Source organism: Panthera tigris, chromosome A1 (assembly GCF_018350195.1).
Source record: "Panthera tigris isolate Pti1 chromosome A1, P.tigris_Pti1_mat1.1, whole genome shotgun sequence".
Taxonomy (NCBI): Eukaryota; Metazoa; Chordata; class Mammalia; order Carnivora; family Felidae; genus Panthera; species Panthera tigris.
The window spans coordinates 171,303,046-171,330,321 of record NC_056660.1 but is presented as its reverse complement, the minus strand read 5'-3'; the positions used below and the strand labels follow the sequence as shown (position 1 = coordinate 171,330,321).

The 27,276-nt window shown below is 36.3% G+C and overlaps 1 protein-coding gene across 5 annotated transcripts in view; it reads right to left on the bottom strand.

Annotated features, from left to right (window-relative positions):
* Nucleotides 1-27,276, bottom strand: part of APC (APC regulator of WNT signaling pathway) — a 149,510-nt gene that overhangs the window by 22,334 nt on the left and 99,900 nt on the right. For all 5 annotated transcript variants that reach the window (XM_042991281.1, XM_042991296.1, XM_042991299.1 and 2 more), the window contains exons 7-9: nucleotides 18,595-18,678; nucleotides 10,142-10,246; nucleotides 2,332-2,430 (exon numbers count right to left, since the gene is read on the bottom strand). In XM_042991281.1, coding sequence (XP_042847215.1) covers nucleotides 2,332-2,430; nucleotides 10,142-10,246; nucleotides 18,595-18,678 — 288 coding nt within the window. The remainder of the gene's footprint in view (nucleotides 1-2,331; nucleotides 2,431-10,141; nucleotides 10,247-18,594; nucleotides 18,679-27,276) is intronic.

Sequence of the window (27,276 nt, the reverse complement as noted above, 5' to 3'; positions counted from 1 at the left end):
GGGAGAGACAGAGTCCGAGCGGGGGAGGGGCAGACAAAGAGGGCGACAGAATCCGAAGCAGGTTGCAGGCTCTGAGCTGTCAGCACAGAGCCGGATGCAGGGCTTGAACTCACGAACCGCGAGATCATGATCTGAGACAAAGCTGGGACACTTAACCAACTGAGCCACCCAGGCGCCCCTTTCAAGGCCAGACGTCTTAACCATTTTTTTTTTTAAAGCAACCAGTAAACATCAATAACTCTCTGACAACAAATTCTAAGGGTTTGCTCAGAAGCAGATTAGACTGGAAACAGTACCCAGTTATCTTGCACCATGGTTAGCCTCATTTCAATGTGAGAGCTATTACATAAAAATCGAGGCTATTATATAAAGAATGTATCATCTCTATAAATCAGTGGTTCTTAATCAGGGGTGATTTTGGCCCTCTTAGGACATGCTTTGCTTTGGAGACATTTTTTGGTGTCACAACTGCAAAAGAAAGTGTTATGGGCATTTAAAAGACAAAAGACCAGAGATACTGCTTAACATCTTATAATAAAGAATTATCCAGTCAACAATGCTGAGGCTAAGAAACTCTAAATACATAAACACACACTACTTTTTAGATATTAAAGTTTTAGGAAGGGAGAACCGTGGAAAACTGGGCTTTCAAATTTTGGCCCCACTACTTAGGAATGAGCTGTGTGACACTACCAAGTTATTTGATTTCTGAGACCAGTTTTCTCAATTGCAAAATGGAGATATTAACCTAACGAGATTTCCTCTGTGAAGATTAAATGAAATAATACCTGTATAGGACAGTAGCTGGCATTAAAAAATGTAGTAAGGTCTTAATATGATCATTCACCAGTTACTTCAACAGGAAATGGTATTCTAGCTGCCGATTTTCATGCAGTAGTACTGCTGAATATTAGATTTTCTTTATAGTAAGAATTACATGTTGATGTTGGACAGATCTGGGGATGAATTCCAATTTAAATATGCAATAGCTGCCTGAACTTTTTTTGCTTCAGTTTTCTTATTTAAAAAAGAGGGACAAGAATACCTCACAGTGTTTTTGAGATTAGAGAAAATGTACACATAACTTCTAACACAGTTACTGGCATACCAGAGGTCTCAATTAGCAGCTGTGAGTTATTAAAAGTATTAAATCTCATATTAACAATTATCTCTGATTACTCTAAATTCATTTCTTAAATCAGCATTATTTCAGTAACACTTTTCCTAAGAGCCATTATATTGTCAAAGTAAAGAAAGATTATACATAGAGTATTCTGTGAAAACAGTTAATGAATTAGTGAGATTTAACTAAAAATATACTGTTTAGTTAAATTAGAATTTCATCTTTGTCAATATAATATTAAAGACTCTGGCCAACTTATAGAGATGACAACAATACAATAATTATTTTCTTTTTAAAACATACCATTCTAAAGTCCTAAAATACTTGCTAATATCTGAGAGACTCTAAAAAAACTAGCTTACCAACACTGGGTAACATTCCATTTTGATAATTTTTCTATTCACTGAATATTTATTAAACACCCTTATGTGCAGGTTCTGTGCTAGATGCTGCAAAAGATTAAGGAAAAAAGTCCCTATTTCCAAGAGAACTTCATGCAGGGGGATGTAGGTGGCTCAGTCTGCGTCTGACTCTTGATTTCAGCTCAGATCATAATCTCATGGTTCATGAGATGGAGCCCCTTGTTGGGCTCTGTGGACGGCATGGAGCCAGCTTGGGATTCTCTCTCTCCCTTCCCCTGCTTGCACATGCTTTCTCTCTTTCTCTCTCAAAACAAACAAATAAACATTAAAAAAAAAGAAAAAAAAAAAAAAAAAGAGAGAGAGAACTTCATGCAAACTGCAGTGACCCCGAGGAGGTAGACAGACCACAAGGGGAGGTGAGAGGAACTTGGGAATCAGAAAATGTTCTGTAAAGAAGTAAAGCCCAAGAAGAGCTCTAAAGGCTGCCTCGGATTCTGACAGCCATTTTGTGGTGGTGTAGAAAGTGGATGTGTGTGCCATCATAGGCAAGTCATGGAGGCAGAAAAGTTACAGGTAGTGCGTGGGAAGCAGCAAGGAAGCCAGTGTGGCTGGAGCTTAGAGTACTTGCAGAGAAGTGCACGATAAAGCTGAAAAAGAATAAAAAACTAGCTAATTTGGCAGTTTTTATAATCCTTTTTCCTTTGTGCCCTCTTGTATAAAAAGATGTTTCTTTAAGAAGAGATGGAACCAGAATTGTCCTCTAGCTGAATTTAAAAGATGAGTGAAGAATGTTTTAGAGCAAAGTACTCATAGTATTAGTGACCAGAGTTTGTAATCTTCTGTTACCTTGGTTCCCAGATGACTTGTCAGCCTTCGAGGAGCAGAGTGTGTGCTACCAGAACTCAAAACACTGGCTGTTTCATGATCCATTCGCGCAGCTGAACCCTAGAAATTAAGCAAATTATGAATAGAATGATCTAGATTATAAACAAATAGAGCTAACTTCATGTTAAGGTGCACCAAATGAACTGTCTTTTTTTTTTTTTTTTATTTTTAAAATTTTTTTTAACGTTTATTTATTTTTAAGACAGAGAGAGACAGAGCATGAATGGGGGAGGGTCAGAGAGAGAGAGGGAGACACAGAATCCGAAACAGGCTCCAGGCTCTGAGCTGTCAGCACAGAGCCCGACGCGGGGCTCGAACTCACGGACCGTGAGATCATGACCTGAGCCGAAGTCGGACGCTTAACCGACTGAGCCACCCAGGCGCCCCCCAAATGAACTGTCTTTAAGGTAAAGAGCTAAATACGCAATTAAAAGTGTGGACATTTTAACACTCAAGATGAGTATTTTTACCTGTGAACTTAAGTAGGTTTTAAGGCAAAAATGAAGAAAAGGAGATGTGCTGCAAAAGAAGTTAAACTACTGTGTGGAAGTAACCAAACACTGAAGCAATTCTAAGAGTGGTATTTTTCCACAGATCAAAACAGATGAAACCACATTTGGTCAAATAAACATTTATTGATAGAAAGCTTTATTGATTGATGAAATGCTCTAAATTACCACACAAAACTAACTAGGAATTTGGTTCAGTCTAACTTCTCCAGGAGCTCATAGTATAGAGAGGACTGCTTAAAACCTCATTGGAGAAAGAGATGAAAAAATAAATAACTGCACTGTGATATTACAAGCACCACAGCAGAAAAATGCATAAAATACTTAGGGAAAACAGGAAGAAACAACTACTTGCTAAGGAACTACTAAAGGCTGCATAAAGTAACATTTAAGGTAGGCCTAGAATCTTGGAGTAGGGAGACATATAGAACAGTCTGTGTAAAGGTAATAAATATGAGAGCATGGAGTATTTGTTTAATGTGGACAGAGCACAAGGTGTATGGTGGGAGATAAAGATTGGGTTAAATTATTAAGTGTTTCATGAGTCATTTTAAACATGTTGCTTTCAAACCGTGGGCGTTGTGGAGCCACTAGACTTTAGGCAGGAGGATGGCACAACCAGAATTATACCTTTAAAAGAGTATGAAAAGACAGGATGCAGAGCTCAAAGATGGCAAATCAGGAAGAGGGTATTTTCAACAGCTGAGCAGTGAGCAGGACACAAAGTAAGGAAGTGAGAATACTCTATATTAAAAAAATTTTTTTTAAAAAATAATTAGAGTGCGCGTAAGAGAGAGAGAGAGAGAGAGAGAGAGAGAGAGAGAGAGAGAGAGAATATCTTAAGCAGGCTCCATACTCAGCATAGAACCTGATACAGGTTCTCAACTGACTGAGTGCCCTGGGGATATGCATGTGTAGGGGACAGAATCAATTGGTTTGCTAACTGACTGGATGTGAGTAAAGAGACACTGGGAGCCAAGGACAACGTGGAGGCACTGAGCTTGGATAAATGCATGGATAATGCTGGTATTAAAAAATACATAAAACTCAGGAAGAGATAACAGGTTTCAGTGTGGGAAGTGAGATCACCATTCAATATACTGACACCCAGGAAAAATGGACATGTGAAAACCAGGATGCAACTCTGGACATATTTATCTGGGGCTGCAGATAAATATGTGGGACCTATTAAAATAGAGGCCATAGCTAACACAATTCATTAATGATTAAAAATAATGATTATAAGGATAACATCCACCTAGATAGCAATATTGGCAGGTATTCTGTTGTAGTTCTTAACCTTTCAAAAGGAAAAGCTAGAATGTAAACTTTTTGAAGGCAGAAACAAATTGTATGTGGTAGTAATCAAAGAGTACATAAGAAGAAGTTTCTCTTTACAGAAGTATTCCAGCTAATTTTGCACCCCTAATGAATTAATGGAGCTGGGCATAAGGTATCAGTTACTGATAATATCACAAAAAGAGAGACAACCAGACATTATGTGCTTCCTGACTAAAGATGAGAAGACCATAATGCCACTCTGAAAAAGACTTGCAAAAATAAAACAAAACAACTGAAAATCCAAGGCGAATTCTATCTCTAGATCCAAATACCAATTTATTGGAAATACAGAAGATAGAGAGAAATGTCAAACTACATACCATGGAGATGTTATCAGTAAAATCCAGACTTTGGAAAACTGTATAAAACAAATAGCTTTGGTTCTTTAACAAATAAACATCCAGAAAACAAGAGACAAAAAAGGAAACTATAGATTAAAAGACTTTGCAGACTATAACCAAACCCAATCACGAACCTTACCTGAAAAGAGTCAAATAAATTGTGAAAAATTATGACATTACGAAACAACTGCAAATTTGAATACTGACTGGATAATCCGATATATTACTATTAGTTCCTTTGGGAATATAATAATGGCAATATAGTTATATATTTTGAATTCTTTTTTTTTTTTTTTTTTTTTTAAGTAAGCTCTATGCCCAATGTGAGAGCTTGAAGTTGAGACCCTGAGATCAAGAGTTACATGCTCTACTGGCTGAGCCAGCCAGGTGCCCAAATAGTTGTATATTTTAAAAAAGTGTTCTTATCTTTTGGAAATACAGAGTGAAATATTTATGGAAGAAACGATGATGCTGGATCGTCTTCAAAAATAAAATGGGAGGGCAAGGTAGATAGGGTACATGTGGGTTACTCTATTATTCTATCTGCCTCTGTATATGTTTGAAGTTTTGCAGAGTAAAGTTTTAAAATGCTTATTAGCAGCAAAGTGTTCTCCTATCATTTCATTTCTTTCTCAGTCTTGGCTGATCTTCATCACTACTTACTGGCTCTCACTAGAGATCTGGTTCTAAACTTTAAATAGAAAAGCTAAGAACAAATTCATAAATGAATTACACATACAGTTATATACTAAGCAAGCAGGGATCTGACCTGTATAATTTACTTCTAACTTCGTCTTTCCATTTAACTTCCAGGGGAGATTAATCACAGATCAAGAAACACTATTTCTAGAAGGGATGCCAGATCTTCCTTCCAATTAACATATATTTACTGTTATCTACTATTTACCAGGGACTGTTAGGATATGAAAATGGACAAAACTAGATAAAATCTTTGCCCTTCTGGAGTTTAGTCTAGTGGGGGAAATCAATACTAATAAAATAATCACACAAATAAATGTAAACTGCAAATGTAGTCTTCTTCAAAGAATAAGAACGTCCTAGGATGGCCTATAACAATGGGATTTGTATGTTCAAGCCTCTTGGGAAAGTCATGCTTAAACGCGAAGACACGTGGACTGATGTTAATGGAGTAAAATGGGATGAGAAGAGCACTATATGGAAGGGGCATAGATTGTGCACAGGATGTCCAGGAAAAGAAAGCCCAATAAACATGAGCTACTAACAGGCCAGTGTGGCTGAAGTGGTAAGAGCAAAGTGTGACGTAAAGCTGACAAGTTTGATAAGAGCTAGATTATACAGGTCCTAATAAAGGGTTATCTTATTCTAAGAACCAAGGAAGCCAATAAAGGGTTTTATAACGAGGTGATTAAATCTTTGTAAAGATCATTCTGGCAGAAAGGATATGGGCCAGAAACCAGTGAGAGAGGGTGTACAATGTACTTCACACAGTGATAGGGATAAGTCCGCAAGGATAGGAGCTTTGCTGCATCATGCTACTTTGATCCTGAGAGAGTCAGAGATCTGATTTTCATATTCAATTATTGTCAATGGTTTTTATTTCTGGAGCAAATAATAAAACAAAAAAAGAAATCCCAAGAGGTTGTCATGTATATAGATCCTATTAAGATAGTTAAAGGAATCTTGGTTAATTGAATCACAGTCCCACAGATATATATCACTCAGCTACATCAGGATTTGGAGTAGCTGTAGTATTGTTTTAAACAGTGACTAAAAGTAACCAAATAGATGACATTAGCAATATTAGTGCCACAGAAACACCGATTTGGTGGCAGAGTCTATGGCTAATATTGCCAAACAAATGTCTTATCATATTTACCACAGAATCTATGGCAATATCAAAATTCACCATTTGAAGAATGAATACTTGCCACCGATTCAATGTTTTTAACAGATCTCATGTTCATCACAAAAAATTCACACAATACATAAAAATGTAAATATGAAAGTAAAAACAACATAATCCCAACACTAGAGATATCATTGGTAACATTTTGAATATTCCTTCATTTTTCTATGCATGTACACACATATACATATGTACAGTATGGAAGATTACTTATTTTAAGAAAAAATATTAAAATTATTTTTCTAAATTAATAGCATGTATTAATACTCGGTAAACATTAATTTTTTTTAATGTTTATTTATTTTTGAGACACAGAGCACGAACAGGAGAGGGGCAGAGAGAGAGACACACAGAATCTGAAGCAAGCTCCAAGCTGTCAGCACAGAGCCCGACGTGGGGCTCGAACCCATGAACCATGAGATCATGACCTGAGCCAAAGTTGGATGCTTAACCAACTGTGCCATCCAGGTGCCCCAAACTCAGTAAGCATTTAAACATTTACTGTCTATCAAGTACTATGTTAGTTTGTTCGGTTACAATGGTGAGCAATGGCAATATAGTTCAGCTTAAAGGATTTTAAAAAGGAAGACAATTAAACCTATAATAAATTGTGCTAAATTCGGTGAGAACAGAAATAGTACCTGATAGAGCACTTAATCAGTTCTAGGGAGGCAGGAGCAAGGAAAATGTCCTGGAAGAGTGCCTGCCATTTAAACTGAGGGGAAGGATGAGTAGAACACATATTGGTGAACTGAAACAGAGGAGAGTTCCAGGCAGAGAGTGGAAGGACTGGACATACTCAAGGACCCAAAGAAGCTGAAGTTGAGGGAGTGTAGAGAAATGGGGGCATATAGCGATAATGTTGAAAAAGCAGGCAACAAAGAATTTGGATTTTATTCTTTGGGCAGTGGGTAGCCACTGAAAGGTTTAAATAAATAAGCAATATAAGCAGGTATTTTGGAAGGATCACTCTGATTATAATATGAAAAATATACTAGAAAAGGCAAGGCTGAAATAGAAGATCTCTATATAAACAGAGATCTAATTTATCATTTCTAACATTTGTATGGATGTTTCATGTACCACGTAGGTTCTATGAGGCCTGGGACTGTTTGTCCTCTTCAATTCGATCTCTCCAGAGTCTACTATAACATCTGGCACATAATTTTACTTAAAAAATCATAATTATTAGTTATTAACAACAATAAGCTATTATGTTTAATGAGTGTCTATATCCACCAAAAACTGTATTAAGTACATATTGCATTTAGTTCTCACAACGATATCATCTTATTTTGCTAGAGGAAACACTGAAGCTCAGAGTTCATACTTGTCCAAGATCAGTCTCTCAGCTAGTTAGCGGAGGAATGGGATTAATCCCGGTACTGCTGACTCCAGAGCCATTTAACCACTTATCTCAGTCAAATGATAATTTACTCAGTTACCTATTGATTAATATACATTTATTTCTAATTTTTGTTATTATAAATAATATGATGAATCTCTTCAAACATGTCTGAACACTCTTGACTGAGTACCTCATAGCATAAAATGTTAGATATTGCAATGATGACCCACAAGGCAGGTACAGCTAGAAATTTAGATGCTTATTTACAAAACTGCTTTTCAGAAAGGTTGTTCCATTTCACACATGAGAATGCTTATAAACTTACCATTATCAACACTGAGTGTTAATGATCTTTGTCTACCCAATGGCATCCAAAAAAAAAAAAAAATCTTATTTTGGCTATAGTTGATATTTATATATCATTACTATGAAACTGATGACCTTTCCATATGTTTAAACGTCATTTTATTTTTCTTTTTAGTTCCTGTTCATGTCACGTCATTTGTTCATGTTTTAATGATCTTTAATTAATTTATACTCTTTATGTATTTTGAAATGTAACTTTTTCTTGTTATAAATAATTGTAAATAATGAGATCTTAATTTTTGTCTTGTAACCATGCCATAATTTTATGGTGTACTTGAGTTTTATGTTTTTATGTGAAAGCTACTGATTTTTTCCGTTTTCCCACCTCATGATTTCCCTCATGATTATAATCATTCTACCCACATTTTTCTAATCTTTATATGTATATATTTTCTAATCTTTTTATATTTTTAATTTTTATTTCTGACATGAAATCTAATCTACTTAGAATTAATTCTGATATAAAAAGTGTGGTAAGGATCCAATTATTATTATTTTTAAAGTTTATTTATGTTGAGAAAGAGCAAGAGAGTGCATGCTCATAAGCAGGGAAGGAGCAGAGAGAGAGGGAGAGAGAAAATCACAGGCAGGCTCCGAGCTGTCACCACAGAACCCAAATCGGTTCTTGAACTCATGAACTGTGAGATCATGACCTGAGCTGAAATCAAGAGTCAGATGCTTAACCAACTCAGCCACCCAGGCACCCCTCAGTTATTAGATTTTAAATGGGATAGACAACTTATTGATAAATGAGACTTTAAAATACATAATAACTGGAACATGATCCAAAGCATTAATAGGTGGTCTAATCTGAGGCAAACAATTTTTTTCTGTCAAGAACATAAAAATTTTCTTCTTTCTAGATATGTGGAGGAAAATATAAACTTCCCGAATAATTCCCAAAATATAAAGAATAACTCAAATGTGTTAAATATAATTTCTTTTGCCCCAGTTTACCATTTATAGCTGAAGTTTTCCCCCAGTATAATGGTAATTAGTAATACTAAAAATGAAGTATCTCTTTTTTTAACTCAGTAAAATAAATTTACATAATTATGAGACATTTTAAGCTTTAAATTTTAATACATTTCTTTTTAAAAAATATAGTATCATCAAAAACAACCAGAGACACTAAAGGAGTATTTTACATCATGAGTAGGGAAATTATCTTTAAAAACTTAGTGAAATTCTATTTTAAAAAATCACTCATTTACAACAAAAAAATATTCATTGAAAAAAATGTGGAGAATACGTAACACTCCAAGGAAAATTCTGTCATATGAGGATGCATTCCAATAAAACTCTAATAGAAAACTAATGGCAGGATAACAAGACAACCGTTTTACATTAAAAAAAAAAAAATCAAGTTGACTTCCACAATTTTGCTAGCAATGATGTGATAATGGTTAAACATGACTAGGCTAGGTCTCTTTACTTTTTATGAGCATTAGTATCATTTTTTTCAATTATAAAATTTTGATTTCAGATTTATGTAATGTTAAAGTACAAAAGAAAAAAAGAATTATAACAAAGTCCTTATGATCATTTTTAAAAACATAAAAATGTCTTTGCAAATAATCCCTTTCAAAGAATGCCTTAGAGAAAGAGCAAATCTGTTCAATGCAAGCAATAACAACTAGGTCAAATCATATATATAAGCAAAATGCAGCTTAGCATTTATTTTTCAAAAAAACCCCTCTACTCATGTTAATCATTTCAGACTAAAACAGAAATACAGAATTTAGAGGTATAAAATATAGCTCTAAATTAGAAATTTTGAAACGTTATTGTTAGATGTTTATATAAATATCTAACATTTTTAGATATAGCATTTTGGCACTAAATTCTTCCGGAGATATCCATTCAGGATTAAGGAAATCAATAAGATTTACAGATCATTCTGAGGACTATCTCACCCCATATTCCTTTAGAAATATTTAAATAGTTAATTAAAAAGAAAACCAATAAATTTCTTTACCTGACCACTACCAGGAGTTGCCATGTTGATTTCTGCCACTCCTTGACCTTCATTCTGCCGCTCAGCTTCATGTGAGCCGGCTTCATGCTTGCTCTGAGATGACCTCTGTTAATATGGAGTTAATATCATTACATGCAAAAATGGTGTATGCTTTCTTAGCCCACAGCTTTTTTTCCTGTCCTGTATTAAAGCTCTGAATATATCAATTATATAGGTTTACAAAAGCAAAGAACTGCACTTTATACTTCATAACCTCCAGCATGTTTGGCAGTCGACTATTTCAGCAGGAGGAAAGTGAAGTGTGTCCCTTGAGCATTAGAGCCGCACAAGACAAAGGATTTTCTGAGACTCACAGAAACACCATCCTCCACCAGCTGTGCTCGCATCACTATCAGGGATATAACCCCACTAGAATAAATAAGTGTCTCTTCCACAAGGTCACATGGTTCTGGCATTCAATGTAGCTGCAAATATAACAGTTAAACTATTACCTAAGCTTACAAATACCTTCCGTATAGGTATATTTATACACAGAATATATATACATCCTCTGCTAATAAAAGTCAGATGAAATCAATAAGCTCTTAGAATCTGATATGAATAAAACCAAAAACCTTTTTTAATGTAACCACCATCTGTTATATGAAATGAAAATGACAGATTATATCCAGTAAAAGCAGTCATTTCAGGATAGATTATATCCAGTACACAGCAGTCACTCTGTAAAAATACCACTGCAGAATCAAATAAGTAAAATAATTTTTCCATTATTTTTCATAGCAACAATTACAAATGTGCTTGCTTGCTCTAGGAAAATGATACTCTAAAATAAAAATCACCCTTTAAAAAACTTGGCATATTTAATAGTGATAATTAAATTACAAAATGGCTTCCACTAAAATTTCTTTACATACCAAGCTTTCCTAAACCATTTAAATTTTGACTGAAAAGTTACTTTACATGCAATATTTCCATCAATAAGCCAGCATGAGTTATATGTAGGCAAGAATGAGGAAGCCCCAATAATTCAGAAAAAGAATTGTATCATCTGAAAATCACACTAGAAAATTCAACAAATTCAACAGAAGTAGAGACATACACAAAGTCAATCGAGAGATAAAATGAATCAAAAACCACTAAAAACACAAAGACTTTATACTAACATAATTAAAGATGTCAATGCAAAAGTAATTATTGAGCATCTGCTCTGTTACTTGTACTAGGTGCTAGAGACTACAGGGCTGGCAAAACCAGACATTGCTCTATGTGCTCAAGCTTATTGTCTCATCAGGGATACTATCAAATAATGAGAGAGCTAACAATAAAGTTAAAACTTTGACAAGCACACTGAAATAAAGAGTACAAAGTGCTGTGAGAATGTATAGCAGAGGGATATCACAAGGCCTGAGTTTGGGAAAGAGTCCTCTTAGGGAAGTACTGTTAGAACTGAGACCTAAAAAATAAACAGGAATTCTGGGAAAAGGGACAGGGTTAGAGGAAGGTTTTAGATAAAAAGATCACGGACCTAGAGTAGGAGGGAGCATGGTTTGTTCTAGTACATCAAAAAATCATGTGCAGAGAACAGAACAAAAAAAAGGTAAAAACAATAAATCTTACTTTGTTGAATTTTAGTATAATTCTCATACGTCACTCCTGCCCTCACATAACCAATACTAGATTATTAATGGGAAAAGTTAATATAAATTGATCTTTTAAGGTAAAATTTTAATTTTAAATTTAAATGGCCTAAGTAGATAGGAAACATAGAGACCAGTTTGGAGGCTAATATATCAATGTAAGTGTGAGATGATGGTACCTGACACTAGGCAAGCAGTGGTAAAGATAAAAGAAGTAGAGACAGAGAGGTAAATCTGAAGAACTTGATATGATTGGATATGGAGTAAAGGAAGAGATGTGGTGTCAAGAATAATTCCTTTGTTCCTTAGCTTACACAACTGAATAATAATGGTGTCATGTGCAGAGAAGGTAATAGTAAGGGCGTGAGGGGTTTTTGGAGGGGGTAGAGGCATGGTAAGAAGGACTTAGGAGAAGATCATTAATTATGTTTTGGATATATTGGATTTAAAGTATCTTTGAGACATCTTAGTGGAGATTCAGAGTAGGCAGACAGATTTAGGAGTCTGGAACTCAGGGCTAGAAAATGAATTTGAGAGCCAACAGTGTATAGAAGGTAAGTGAAGCTCTAAGCATTAATGAGATGGTCTAAGGGAGAGCTAATACAGACAAAAGAGAAGATTTAAGGAATGCCTATAATTAATGTCCAGATAAAAGAACATGAGCCTATAAAAGCCAAAGAGGTGGGAAAACACCAAAAAACCGTTGTCATAGATGCCAAGAGAAGAATATTTCAAGAAACAGGAAGTGTTAAATCATGTAGAAAATGTCAAGATTAAGATTGAAAATACCAATTTAATTAATAATACAGAAGTCGCTGATGATCCATTTGGGAGTAGAGACTAGATTGGTGTATTTTAAGAGTGGATGGTGGGAAGAAAATACAGACTTGGAGTCTAGAAACACCTTTAGAGTGGGGAAGTGGGAAAAGACAATGAGGGAGAGAAGGGGACAGATGAAGGAAGACAGCTGCAGGGAGAGGCAGAATTGAGGAAGGTTCATTTTATATTATGAAGACTTGAGTCTTGACTTGAGGATGTTTAAATGTCAATGCAAAGGTACCACTGAAGAAGAAGATAAATGTGAGAAAAGAAATAAGAGTAAGAAGTCCCTGAAAAGGCAGGAGTTGAAAATCCAAAGCACAAGAAGGAAGGTAGAATGCTTCCTAATAGGAAGGGCAGGCAGTTCTGATTTCTCTAGGAAGGAGGAGGTGGAATTATTAAAGGGAGGGAGATAAGTCATTTCCAAGAGAAGAATGGAGATCCACAGAAACACAGTAGTCCTGAAGGATTACCAGGCCCATTTGATGATGGTGAGGATGATGAATATGATAAAGTTAAAAAAAAGTCTAATGTTTACTATGCACTAATCACTTGGCATCTATTGATTCATTTAATCCTCATACCAGCTCTGTGACATAGGTATTATTATTATCCCCACTATACAGATAAAGAAACTGAGAAACAGATAATATAAGTATCTGGCTTTAGGTCACATACTTAGTAAATGGCAGAGTCAGAGTGGGGATCACAAGTCTGACTCTGGGGCCTAAACTAATATTTAACACTTACTATCTTTATTTTCTTTCCTTTTTCTTCTTTCCTTATTTGTTATTTACTTCCCTTTATTCTTTTACTGATCCTAGGCTACAGGCCTGCCTGCACTCTTTATCACTGTCCAAAGATACTGCTAACACTGAAGGTAAAGAAACTATTGCTGATTCTTATGAAAGAATAATCCTGGGGTGCCTGGATGGCTCAGGGGGTTAAGCATCCCCCTCTTAGTTTCGGCTTAGGTCATGGTCTCACAGTTCGTGGGTTTGAGTCCCACATCAGGCTCCATGATGACATTGTAGAGACTGCTTGGGATTCTCTCTCTCTCCCTCTTCCTCTGCCCTTGCCCCGCTTGTGCTCACTCTCTCTCAAAATAAACAAACTTAAAAAAAAAAAAAAAAAAGAACAATCTAACTAGAGATCTCATTTCCAGCATTGCCGGACAACTTCCTCAAAGTTGTCTACCCTAAGGGCTGAAAAAATTAAAAAAAAAATTGTTGAGGTATTTATATAACACAACATACACCCATTTTAGACAATTTTTCTGTAAGCTTACCAAGCATCACCATAATCCAGCTTTAGAACATTCTCACCATTCTAATAAGATTCCTTGTGCTCACTTACAGCCAATCCTCATTCCCATTCATGTCTCTGGCTTACCCACTTTCTGTCTTTATAAATTTGCCTTTTCTAGACATTTTTTATAAATGGGCTTACATGTCTGGTTATTTTACTCAGTATAATGTTTTTGATGTTGATCCATGTTATAGTATGTATCACCAATTTACTCCTTTTTACAGCCAAACAGTACTCCATTGTAAGGATATACACATTGTGTTTATTTATTCACCAGTTGATATACATTTGCACTGTTTCTACTCTGGGGCTATTATGAATAATACTGCTATAAACATTCAAGTTAAAGTCTTTGTGTGGCCACATGTTTTCACTTTCTTGGACGGGTATACCTAGAAGTGGAATTACTGGGTCACATGGTGACTTTATGTTTAATATTTTAAGCAACTGCCAAACTGTTTTCAAGTGGTTATACTATTTTACATTCTCAACAGCAATGTATGATGGCTTGTATTTATCCACATCCTTGCCAATGTTTATTACCGTCTTTATGATTATAGCCAACCTAATGGGGTAAGGTGGGATATCACTCTAGTTTTCATCTGCACTTCCCTAATGACTAATGATGATAAGCTTATTTTCATGTTTATCAGCCATTCCTGTATATTTTCTGGTGAAATGTCTATTCAAATCTTTTGCTCATTTTAAAATTGAGCTATCTCCCTATTAATGAGTTGTAAAAGTACTTTGCATAGGATTTTAATAAATATTTCTCACTGGCTATCTAGAGATTTTACAACCATGCTAAAATTCTCACAGCTCCTATCTTTTTGATCTCCCCAAACGTATTTGCTTGTCAGTAAATAACCCAACTGAAAAGATAAACAAGAAAGTGGTAGCACTGGCTGTCTCACATATCTTTTTGTAACTTTTGAGATTTGAACCATGTGCAATAATTACATCACTTGAATTATGTACAGCATTTAAACCCTAAATCAGAGTTGTCAGCAGGTAGGACAAAGACAGTGCTGTAAGAAATATGCTTCATTGTAGAGAAATTATTTGACAGAAATCTTCTCTTTCCCTGTATACACGGAATATGAACGAATTTATGAGTGTCCAAACCCTGGTTTTCTCCATTTTCCAGGTTCTCCCACTTATCTGTATTAGCAAAACAACGACAATGGAATAAAAAAACTTCAAAAAGCAAAATTAAAAAAAAGATTTTGGTTCTTTCTTAAATGTGAGATGGCACCTTCCTTTAATGTACATTCACTGAACTAGTAGACTAAATGTAACCACTGTAGGCTATGACTGACATAATCATTTTCATAACAAAAGAAAGCAAGAGAGACTGGATCACAATGGTAGACAGTTGGACCCAAACCCAATGATATGAATAAAAAGTTTTGAACAAATCCAAACAACATGAACAAGTCCCCAACCTGCAATAAACTTATACTAATGCTGAAAAATAAGGATTGCAATTAACAAATGACAATTTTTTAAGGCTTTCCAGAAGCCAGAAAGTTGGAAATTTTGGAAATACAGGGAGGGAATATGCTATAGTGGGAAAATGATAACAAAAAGCTAGTGTAGTAATATTAATAGCAAACAACGAAATTTAAGGTGAAGAGCATTAAATGTAATAAGGAGAGCTGTTTCATACAAATAAAAAATTCAATCAACTAAAAAAACAAATGTGAATATTGATTTCAAAATAGAAAAGAACTTGTTAGATGCAGACAAACAGTAATAATCAGAATATAAAAAGACGGAAGAAAAAAATGTAACTAAAGAAGTGAGAAACTTGGCAGTGGAAACTCAAAGCAGAAAATGTCAGAAGAGAAAATATAAAATGCAGTGTTGCTCAATGAAAACAAAAGGCTGCCTCTTTAAAAATAATTTTAAAAATAGAGTGTAATAAGTTTAATCAAGGAAAAAAAAAAGATAAACTACACCATAAAGTCAAAGAGGTTATAACGACCAGAATACTACCATGTAACAACACTAGTGAAACTGAAAAAGGAGCAGAGACACCATTTTTTTTTCTAGTCTTTAAGAGTCAACACTGCAAAATGGACAACTTATTCCTTATATTATACATATATTATTTGGTTTTCATTGGCTTAGGACAGCCAAGTTAAAACTGCTTTTAGGAGTAGGACTTAATTGTACTTGTACTTAAACTGCCTACTTAGCAAACACGTTTCTACATATTTCAAATTCGGATGTACTGCAGCCAAAGTTCCTATGATACTAAGAGTCAGGCATAAAGAAACAGGTCACTAGAAGATTGGAACTTTGGGTCAGACAAGTCTCCAGGGAGGAGGAAGAGGGGGACTGGAAATTGAGGTCAATCATATAGTCACCTATGTAATCAAGCATGTCTACATAATGAAACCCCAATAAAACTGTGGACACTGAAGCTCAGTGGAGCCTCCTGGCTGATGAACATACTGATGTGTGGGGGAATGATGTATCCAGACTCTATGAGAGCACGGAAGCTCTGCATTCTTTATCCTTCACTTTCCCCACATCTTGCCCTGTAAGTCTCCTCATTCGGCTGCTCCTGATCTGAATCCTCTAAAATAAAACTGTAATTGTATGTGTAGTATTTCCAATGAGTTCTGAGTCATTCCAGTGAATTACTGAACCTAGGCAGGTGTGGGAAGCCCCAATTTTGTAGCCAGTTGGGCAGAAGTATGGGTAGCTTGGCATGTGAAGTGGGGTTATTTTTGTGAAGGACTCTACCATTAACCTGTATGTGTTAGGTTAACTCTAGGTAGTTACTGTCAGAAGTGAATTGTACTGGAACATCCCCACTTAGGGTAGAATTTACAGCAAGGTGGGCAAAGTAAAGTGCAGTTTGCTTGGGGATGCCTGACACTTGCAATTGGTGTCTGAAGTGATGGTAGTCTTGGGAATGACTTTACCCTTAAATATGGGGTCTACACTCTGGGTAGTTTCAGAACTGAGTAGAATTATAGGACACCCAGTATGTCAGGAAACAGGTATTAGAACATAGCTGGAAATAATTTTCTTTCAGAAGTTTTAAGAAGTTGGTATTCTACATCCCAGCTTCTAGTGTTGCTGTTTATGTATCTAAAGACATTTATATTTTTGTTTGTATGTGTGAAGTTGTTTTCCTTTCTCCAGAATGTTTTAGGACTTTCTTTTTATTTCTAGTGAGATGAAATGGCACCATGATGTGCCTGCTGTGGGATTATTTTCATCTGTGGTGTTAGATATTGGAGAGACCATTTTATTTGGAAAACTATGCCCCCCAGTTCTGGGATATTTTAATTTACTTCTGTGATCATTTGCTCCCTCTAGCTCCTCCATTCTCTTTCTGGAACTCCTCTTTATTTGAATATTGAACCCTCCAGGAATGATTCTCTGATTTTCTCATCTTTTCTGTTTTTCATCTCATATCTTTCTGTTCTATTTTCCGGAAAATTTATCTTCTACTCTGAGTTTTCATTTCTGCTACCACAATTTTAATTCCTAAGAACTCTTTCCTGAATTCTTTGAATATTCCTTTTGTGTACCATGGTTTCTTTGCACTATGGATGCATTATCATTTATCTGAGAATATTAATGTTCGTTTTATGTTTTAAAGTGTTCTTCTTTCTGCATAGTCCATCCCTACTTCGGAATGGGCTACCTATGAAAAGGTTAAGTGAAGCTCTATACATGAGGGATAAAGACTGGCAACTACAGCTATTTTTTTGGGTGGTCCAGCTGGGTCGTTTTATTGGGGAATCCTCCAATGTCAGTACATTTAGGTCTGTTTTCTTGGGTTAATCACATTTCTTAAAGAAGTTGCTTCTAGCACCTTGTCTGTATTATAAGCCTGGATTCAGTGAGGGTTTCAGCATTCAGTAGGTACATTTTCACTCAATTCAGTTTTTAGCATGTAATTTCAGTTACACTGGGCTTACCCCTATCTGAAGATCTTTTCTTCTTTCTAGAATAAGTCCTTCATCTTTTGCTGGGATTAGAAAGAACTCACCCAGCTACTGAGAGTTGAAGACAGGCTCTAGAGGTGCCACCTGCTTCTTAACCATTTTCAACCATCCTCTCACTAAAATTTTAGTCACTTTTTTTAATCTTCACATCCAGAGGTAACTGTTTTGGAACTCCACAGTATAAAATGAGTTGCTTCATGACTTTCTATTGCTGACTTAGGGGTTAATTCACTGCCATATGCTAAAACAGTGCATTTATTTACCTGCTTTTCAGTTCCCCAAATTTTATGATGTTACCTCCCTTGTCTCTGCCTTTTTAATTTCATCCTTTTAGTGTCATTTTAATGAGAATTGTGGAGCAAGCATAAATAACTTTGTATCATGAATTTTAATCATGAATTACATACAAGTTATAGCTTATTTACTAGTTGATAATAGCCAAATTAAGTTAGTTATCTGATTATATGTAATTTGATAACTGAAGTAAGGTATCTGTATTTATGGCTCGATAAATTTTAATTGCATAGGAGTTATTAAAAGATCAACATAGTCAAGGTTTTTGATAATTCATTTAATTTCATGAAAAAAACTTATGAAGTGTCTCCATTCTCTAGAAGAACATCTATATTTCAATGTCACATTAATTATACATATTTTCTTTTCTTAGAATAATTACCTATTTTTGTATCTGTAAATGAAAAAGAAACAATTTACCAACCTCTGCTTCTGTGGCTTGGGACTGTAAAAGCTGTCGTATACGAAGTATGTCCTTCTCTATTTGTTGAATTCTGGTTACTCTTCGCTAAAATAAAAAAGTGACCAAATTAGATCTAATTTTATTAAAAACATTAGTGTAAATAGTCATACTATGGCTATCATTTAGTAGCTCAGGGATATGCTACATCATTCTTCCATAAGAAGTTAGATAATGTGTACATAGTCACACACTGATGACATATGGGGCAGTTCAATTTTTTAATACATCTAACTTTACATGATAGATTTATTTAGGAAAATTGTACACATAAAGTCATGTATCAAATTGCATGGCACATGTGGTATAAAAATTCATATTTAAGTCATTCTCAAAAAATAGTCCAAAGACAAAATTACACCTGAGTTTGATCTTTATATTTATCCAGATGCTAGTACAATGTAACAGATTTCAAGAAAGCATGGTGTATGTGTTAAGGGAAAGAACATCTGATTTGTTTTTATAAATATTAGGGTTTAAACAGTAGGACTAACCTTTCCCAGAGTTATTCCTATTATAAGTCAGATGTACCTTTCAGATATAGTTTTCCCAAATACCCTCTGCAGCTAAACATTATTTTTATTCCCAACACTAGGATCACAATGTTAGAAGCTTTGTGCTTCCCCATTATCTTAAGACCAGTAAATGAACACAAAGAATTTACTATAGATCAAACGACATGGAATTGAAACAATGTGGGAAAAGTGCTTTTTACAAAAAGCTAAATTTTGCTTTAATTTTTATGAACACAAGTGGAAGCGAGAAAAACCAAATCACTTGTATATGAAAACCTTGCAAAGTGAAATGATTTTTAATTACCTTCATGACAACAAACACATAGGTTTTAGAAAAAAGTACTGCCCAGCACCCGCTTGGCTGTGCTGAGCTGCAGCCTGACCCACTGAAGAAACTGCTGCCGTTGCCATCTCAAACCAGCCAGCCCCACCAAAGGCTGGCCAGCGAGCCCATCCCTTTTTTCCGACTTACAGCAGGTCTCCAGGATAGCTGCTTATGCCCACAGTGCACCTTCTCAGATCTGAGTGGACGCAAAAGAGTTGCTGATTGCACGGTCTGGGATCCCATGAGGAGAGGGATCCTTGGACAGCTCTTCATCTCCTCTCTTCACCCGTCTCCAGTCTGCCTCTCCTGGCCCCCAGACTCACTGTGGCTCACACAGTATCCTAACCTGCTACTAATCACAGGGAAGAGTGTGGAGAAGAGTGAGGGTAGAAGTGAGGGTGGAAGTGAGGCTGGAGCAAGGGAGGGTAGAACCATTTGGGATTGGCATTCGAAGCCCTGGCCAGGGCTGGGGTGAGGGTCAAAAGATTAGGGCCTAGTATGTCTTCACTGTCACTGGGAAGGTGGAGGTACCACCGTGAGGGTGATCCCTAGAAGCCTATGGGAGTCCCCTTCCCATTCTTTCTCTTGGCATCACTCCTGTCCCCCTCTCCCTGACTTGGTGCTCACATGTACCTCACTAGGGATTGCGACCAGGGTCTGGATGAGCTTGAGTTTGAATGAACTGAGTTTGTATTTCTAGCACCCTGGGTTTTTACATGTTCAGGCTTTTGTTTTGGTTTGTCACCCTTGATAAGGAAAGTGTATTAAAAAAAAAAAAAAGAAAGAAACAAGTACTATCAATGTTGTATCATCTTCTGAAATAATTCTATAGTGACATCCTAATATTGAGGCATGAAAAATTACGGGTAATTATTTTAATGGACAAAAAATGTGTTAGAAGCTAGATGGAGTCATTTCTAAACTTTTTTTTGTGTGTGTGTGCCCTATCAGTAAAAGATTCCTGAGCATGCATATCCCAACAGATAAATAATAAAAGTACTAAAATAGCTTTAGCTATCTATACTATAAAACTTACACTGATCTATTTAGTTTTATTTAAATACAGTATCCTTATGATTTTACTACACAGTAAAAACATTTATTGCCGCTATTATTTAATGTTATGATAAATAACCACAGAAAAACTCAAAATTGTGCTCACCAAACAAAAAAACCCTCCCAAAACCAAATCCTTCCTTCCCTCCCTCTCCTCCTTTCCCTCATAAAACTATAAGTATGCTCATACTCTATTGTAATTGTGAAAACAGTGAACTAAGGTAAATAAATTTCTCTAACAAACCCTTCCTTATCTAATTTATATCATGAAAACATGGTGAAGGAAGGAAAAATGCCTATATTTTCAGTAGCTCTCTAAAGATACCACAGATATCAGTGGTTACCTCTACAACCATATGATAAACAATTTCTGGCTTTACATGAAAACAACAAAACTATACACAATCAGCTTCAGAATACTGGTTTTCCTCTTTATGTAACAAGCTCCCTGCCACCAATAAAATATTTTTTAAAAATTTTCATTAAGTTTTTAATTTTAGTCCCAGTAAACATACAGTGCTACATTAATTTCAGGTATAAAGTGATTCAACAATTCTACATACTGTTCAGTGCTCATCATGTTAAGTACAGTCCTTAATCCCAGTCATCTATTTCACCTGTCTCCCTACCCACCTCCCCTCTGGTAACCATCAGTTTGTTCTCTATAGTTAAGAGTCTGTTTCTTGGTTTGCTTCTCTATTTCTGCCCCCCACTTCATTAATTTGTTTTTCAAATTCCACATATGAGTGAAATCATATGGTATCTGTCTTTCCCTGACTTAGCATATTCTAGCTCCATCCATGTCATTACAAATGGAAAGATTTCATTCTTTTTTATGGCTGAATAATATTCCACTGCATATACACACCACTCTTCCTTATCCATTCATCAGTCAATGGACACTTGGTCTGTCTCCATAATTTGACTATTATAAATAATGCCACAACAAACACAGGGGTGCAGAGATCCTTTTGAATTAATGGTTTTGTATTCTTTGGGTAAATACTCAGTAGTGCAATTATTGGATTATATGGTAGTTCTATTTTTAACTTTTTGAGGAACCTTCATACTGTCTTCGACAGTGGCTGCACCAGTTTGCATTCCCAGCAGCAGGGCATGAGTACTCCTTTTTCTCCACATCCTCACCAACAGTCCAGAGTCAGACGCTTAACTGATGGAGCCACTCAGGTGCCCCTTCTGTTCATTTTTTCATTGGATTTATTGTTTGGCTTTGGGTGTTGAGTTGTATAAGTTCTTTATATATTTGGATACTAACCCTTTATCATATGTCATTTGCAAATAATATTTTCCCATTTAGTCAGTTGTCTTCGTTTGTTGATTGTTTCCTTCACTATTAAGAAGCTTTTTATTTTGATGTGGTCCTAAGTGTACTTTCGCTTTTGGTTTCCTTGCCTCAGGGGACCTACCTAGAAAAAGTTGCTATGGTTGATGACAGAGAAATTACTGCCTGCATTCCTTTCTAGGATTTTTATGGTTTCAGGTCTCACGTATAGGTCTTTCATCCATTTTGATTTTATTTTTGTGGATGGTGTAAGAAAGTGGTCCCGTTTCATTCTTTTGTATGTTGTTGTCCAGTTTTCCCAACACTATTTGTTGAACAGACTGTCTTTTGTCTGTTGCATATTCTTTCCTGCTTTGTTGAAGATTAATTCACCATGTAACTGCGGATTCATTTCGGGCTTTTCTATTCTGTTCCACTGATCTATGTAGTTATTTTTGTGCCAGCACCATACTATTTTGATTACTACATCTTTGTAATATAACTTGGAAGTCGAAATTGTGATGCCTCCAGCTTTGCTCTTTTTCAAGATTGTTTTGGCTATTTGTGTTCTTCTGTGGTTCCATACAAATTTTAGGATTATGTGTTCTAGTTCTGTAAACAATGCTATTGATATTTGGACAGGAATTGCGTCAAATCTGTAGATTGCTTTGGTATGGATATTTTAACAACATTTGTTCTTCCAACCCATGAGCGTGGAATGTCTTTCTATTTTTGTGACATCTTTCATTTCTTTCATCAGTGTTTTATAGTTTTCAGAGTACAGGTCTTTCACCTCCATGGTTAAGTTTATTCCTAGATATTTTATCATTTTTGGTGCAGTTATAAATGGGATTGTTTTCTTAATTTCTCTTTCTGTGGTTTATTATTAGTGTATAAAAATGCTATGGATTTCTATACAGTGATTTTGTATCCTGGGACATTACTGCATTCCTTTATCAATTCTAGTAGGTTTTTTTTGGTGGAGCCTTTAGGGTTTTCAATATAGTATCACGTCATATGCAAATAGTGAAAGTTTTACTTCTTTCTTACCAATCCGGATGCCTTTTATTCCTTTTTCTTGTCTGAATGCTGTGGCTAGGACTTCCAGTATTATGTTGAATACAAGTGAGAGTGGACATCCATGTCTTGTTCTTGACTTTAAGGGAAAATCTCTCAGTTTTTCCCCAATGAGGATGATGTTAGCTCTGGGTTTTTCACATATGGTCTTTGTTATGTTGAAGTATGTTCCCTCTAAATCTACTTTGTGGAGGGTTTTTATCATGAATGGATGTTTTATTATGTCAAATGCTTTTTCTGTGTCTACTGAAATGATCACATGTCTTTAATCCTTTCTCTTATTGATGCAATGTATCATGTTGATTGACTTGTGAATATTGAGGAATCCTTGCATCCTGGAAATAAATCCCACTTGGTGGTGAATTTTTTTTTTAATGTATTGTTGGATCTGGTTTGCTAATATTATGTGAGGAATTCTGCATCTATGTTCATCAGAGATATTGGCCTGTAGTTTTTTTTTCTAGTGTCTTTGTTTTTTTGGAGCAAGGTAATGCATGTCTTGTAGAATGAATTTAGAAGTTTTCCTTCCTTTTCTATTTTTTTGGAGTAGTTTGAGAAGAACAGGTATTAACTCTTCTTTAAATGCTTGGTAGAATTCTGCAGTGAAGCCATCTGGTCTGGGCTTTTGTTTGCTGGCAATCTTTTTGATTTTATTTCTGGTAATTGGTCTTTTCCAATTTTCCATTTTTTCCTATTCAATTTTGGAAAGTTACAGGTTTCTAGGAATTTATACATTTCTTCTAAGTTGCCCAATTTTTTGGCATATGATTTTTCAAAATATTCCCATATAATCCTTTGTATTTTTGGTCAGTTATTTCTCCTCTTTCATTTCTGATTTTGAGACCTCTCTCTCTCTCTTTTTGATGAGTCTGGCTAATGGCTTATCAATTTTGTTGATCTTTTCAAGGAACCAGCTTCTGCTTTCGTTGACCTATTCTACTATTTTTTTTTAAGCTTCTACTTCATTTATTTCTGCTCTAATCTTTATTATTTATTTCTTTGGATTTTTTTTATGTTGTTGTTCTTCTTTTTAGCTCCTTTAGGTGTAATGTTAGGTTGTTTACTTGAGATCTGTTGTCCTTCCTGACGTAGGCCTGTATTGCTATAAAGTTCCTTTTAGAATAGAATTCAAAAATTTTGGGGACCACCGTGTTTTCATTTTCATTTGTCTCCATGTATTTTCCGATTTCCTCTTTGACTTCTTGGTTGACTTCATTCATTACTTAGTAGCATGTTGTTTAGCTTCCGGGTATTTGTTGTATTTCCAGATTTTTTCTTGTGGTTTATTTCTAATTTCACAGTGTTGTGGTCACAAAAGATGCATGGATTGCCTTTGATCTTTCTGAATTTGTTGAGACTTGTTTTGTGGCCTAATATGTGATCTATTCTGGAAAATGTTCCATGTGCCCTTGAAAAAAATGTATATTTTGCTGTTTTAAGATGCAATATTTTGCATGTATCTGTTAAATCCACCTGGTCCAGTGTGTCATTCAAAGCCACTGTTTCATTTTGATTTTGTTTGGATGATCTTAAGTGGGGTGTTAAAGTCCTCTACCATTATTGTATTACTCTCTATTATTTCCTCATGTTTGTTACTAACTGCTTTAAATATTTGGGTGTTCCCATGTTGGATACATAAATATTTACAACTGTTAGATCTCCTTGCATTGTCCCCTTAATGATCATATGGTGTCCTTCTTTGGCTCTTGTTATAGTCTTTGTTTAAAAGTCTATTTTGTCAGATATAAATATTGCTACCTTGGCTTTCTTTTCACACCCATACGCATGATAAATGCTTTTCCATCCCTTCACTTTCAATCTGCATGTGCCTTTAGGTCTGAAATGAGTCTCTTGTAGGCAGCATATAGTCTTGTTTTATTTACTCATTCCATCACCTTATGTCTTTTGATTGGTTAGTTCATTTACATTCAAAGTAATTATTGATAGTATATATTTATTGCCATTTTGTTACTTCTTTTATGGTTGTTTTTGTAGTTTTTCCCCATTTGTTTCTTCTCTTGCTCTTTTTTTCTCAAGATTAGTTGGCTTTCTTTAGTGATATAGTTGGATTCCTCTATTTCTTGCATATTTATTACTTGTTTTTGATTTGTAGTTACCATTCAGCTTGTATGTAACATCTTCTGTTTGTTTGGGAAGACCTTTATCTCTCCTTCTATTCTAAATGACAGACTTGCTGGATAAAGGATTCTCGGCTGCATATTTTTTTTCTGTTCATCACATTGAAGATCTCGTGCCAATCCTTTCTGGCCTGCCAAGTTTCAAAAGAGAGATCAGTCACGAGTCTTATAGGTCTCCCTTTATAAGTCAGGGCACATTTATCCCTTGCTGCTTTCAGAATTTTCTCTTTATCCTTGTATTTTGCCAGTTTCACTATGATATGTCGTGCAGAAGATCGATTCAAGTTACGTCTGAAGGGAGTTCTCTGTGCCTCTTGGATTTCAATGCCTTTTTCCTTCCCCAGTTCAGGGAAGTTCTCAGCTATTATTTCTTCAAGTACACTTTCAGCACCTTTCCCTCTCTCTTCCTCCTCTGGGATACCAATTATGCGTATATTATTTCTTTTTAGTGTATCACTTAGTTCTCTAATTTTCCCCTCATACTCCTGGATTTTTTTATCTTTTTCTCAGCTTCCTCTTTTTCCATAACTTTATCTTCTAGTTCACCTATTCTCTCCTCTGCCTCTTCAATCCGAGCCGTCATTTCCATTTTATTTTGCATTTCGTTTAAAGCGTTTTTCAGCTCCTCCTGACTGTTCCTTAGTCCCTTGATCTCTGTAGCAAGAACTTCTCTGCTGTCCTCTATACTGTTTTCAAGCCCAGCGATTAATTTTATGACTATTACTCTAAATTCACTTTCTGTTATATTATTTAAATCCTTTTTGATCAGTTCATTGGCTGTTGTTATTTCCTGGAGATTCTTTTGAGGGGAATTCTTCCGTTTGGTCATTTTGGATAGTCCCTGGAGTGGTGGGGACCTGCAGGGCACTTCCCCTGTGCCTGGTGTATAACTGGAGTTGGTGGGCGGAGCCGGTCAGCCCTGATGTCTGCCCCCAGCCCACTGCTGGGGCCACAGTCAGACTGGTGTCTTCCCCTCTCCTAGGGGTGGGGTTCACTGTGGGGTGGCGTGGCCCGTCTGGGCTACTTGCACACTGCCAGGCTTGTGGTGCTGGGGATCTGGCATATTAGCTGGGGTGGGTAGGCAAGGTGCACAGGGGCAGGAGGGGCAGGCTTAGCTCGCTTCTCCTTAGGTGATCCACTTCAGGAGGGGCCCTGTGGCAGTGGGAGGGAGTCAGACCCGCTGCCGGAGGGTTGGCTCCGCAGAAGCACAGCGTTGGGTGTTTGTGCAGAGCAAGCAAGTTCCCTGGCAGGAACTGGTTCCCTTTGGGATTTTGGCTGGGGGATGGGCGAGGGAGATGGCGCTGGCGAGCGCCTTTGTACCCCAACAAACTGAGCTCTGTCGTCCGGGGGCTCAGCAACTCTCCCTCCCTTTGTCCTCCAGCCTTCCCGCTCTACGAGCAGAGCTGTTAACTTATAACCTTCCAGATGTTAAGTCCCGCTTGCTGTCCGAACACACTCCGTCTGGCCCCTCCGCTTTTGCAAGCCAGACCTGGGGGCTCAGCTTGGCCGGCAGGCTGCCCCTCTGCCCTGGCTCCCTCCCACCAGTCCGTGCAGCACGCACTGCCTCTCTGCCCTTCCTACCCTCTTCCGTGGGCCTCTCATCTGCGCTTGGCTCCGGAGACTCCAAATGCTAGTCTTCTGGTGGTTTTCTGGGTTAGTTAGGCAGGTGTAGGTGGAATCTAAGTGATCAGCAGGATGCGCGGTGAGCCCAGCATCCTCCTAAGCTGCCATCTTCCCTCCTTCTGTAACATCTTCTGTATACAGCAGTCTATATTAGGATGATGGTCACTTAAGTTTGAACCCACTCCTTTCCTTTCTTCATTTTAGGTAGATGGTATCATACTTTACATGCTTTCATTTAGTGAGTCCCTTGACTGATTTTTATAGATATACTTATTTCTTTACTACTTCTGTGCTTCCTACTTTCCTTACTCTTGCTTATGGTCTTTCCTTTCCACTTGAAGAGTCTCCTTTAACTTTTCTTGTAGGGCTTGTTTAGTGGTCATGAATTCCTTTTTGTTTGGGAAACTCTTTATTTCTCCTATTCTGAATGATAGCCTTGCTAGCTACCTGAATGATAGCCTCTTTATCACTACCTTTTGCCATCTTAATTACTATGTGTCTTGGTGTAGACCTTCTTGGACTGATTTTGTTGGGGAATCTCTATGCCTCCTGGATTTGGATTTCTGTTTCCTTCCCCAGATTCAGTAAGTTTTCAGTTATTATTTCTTCAAATAATTTTTTTTGCCTCCT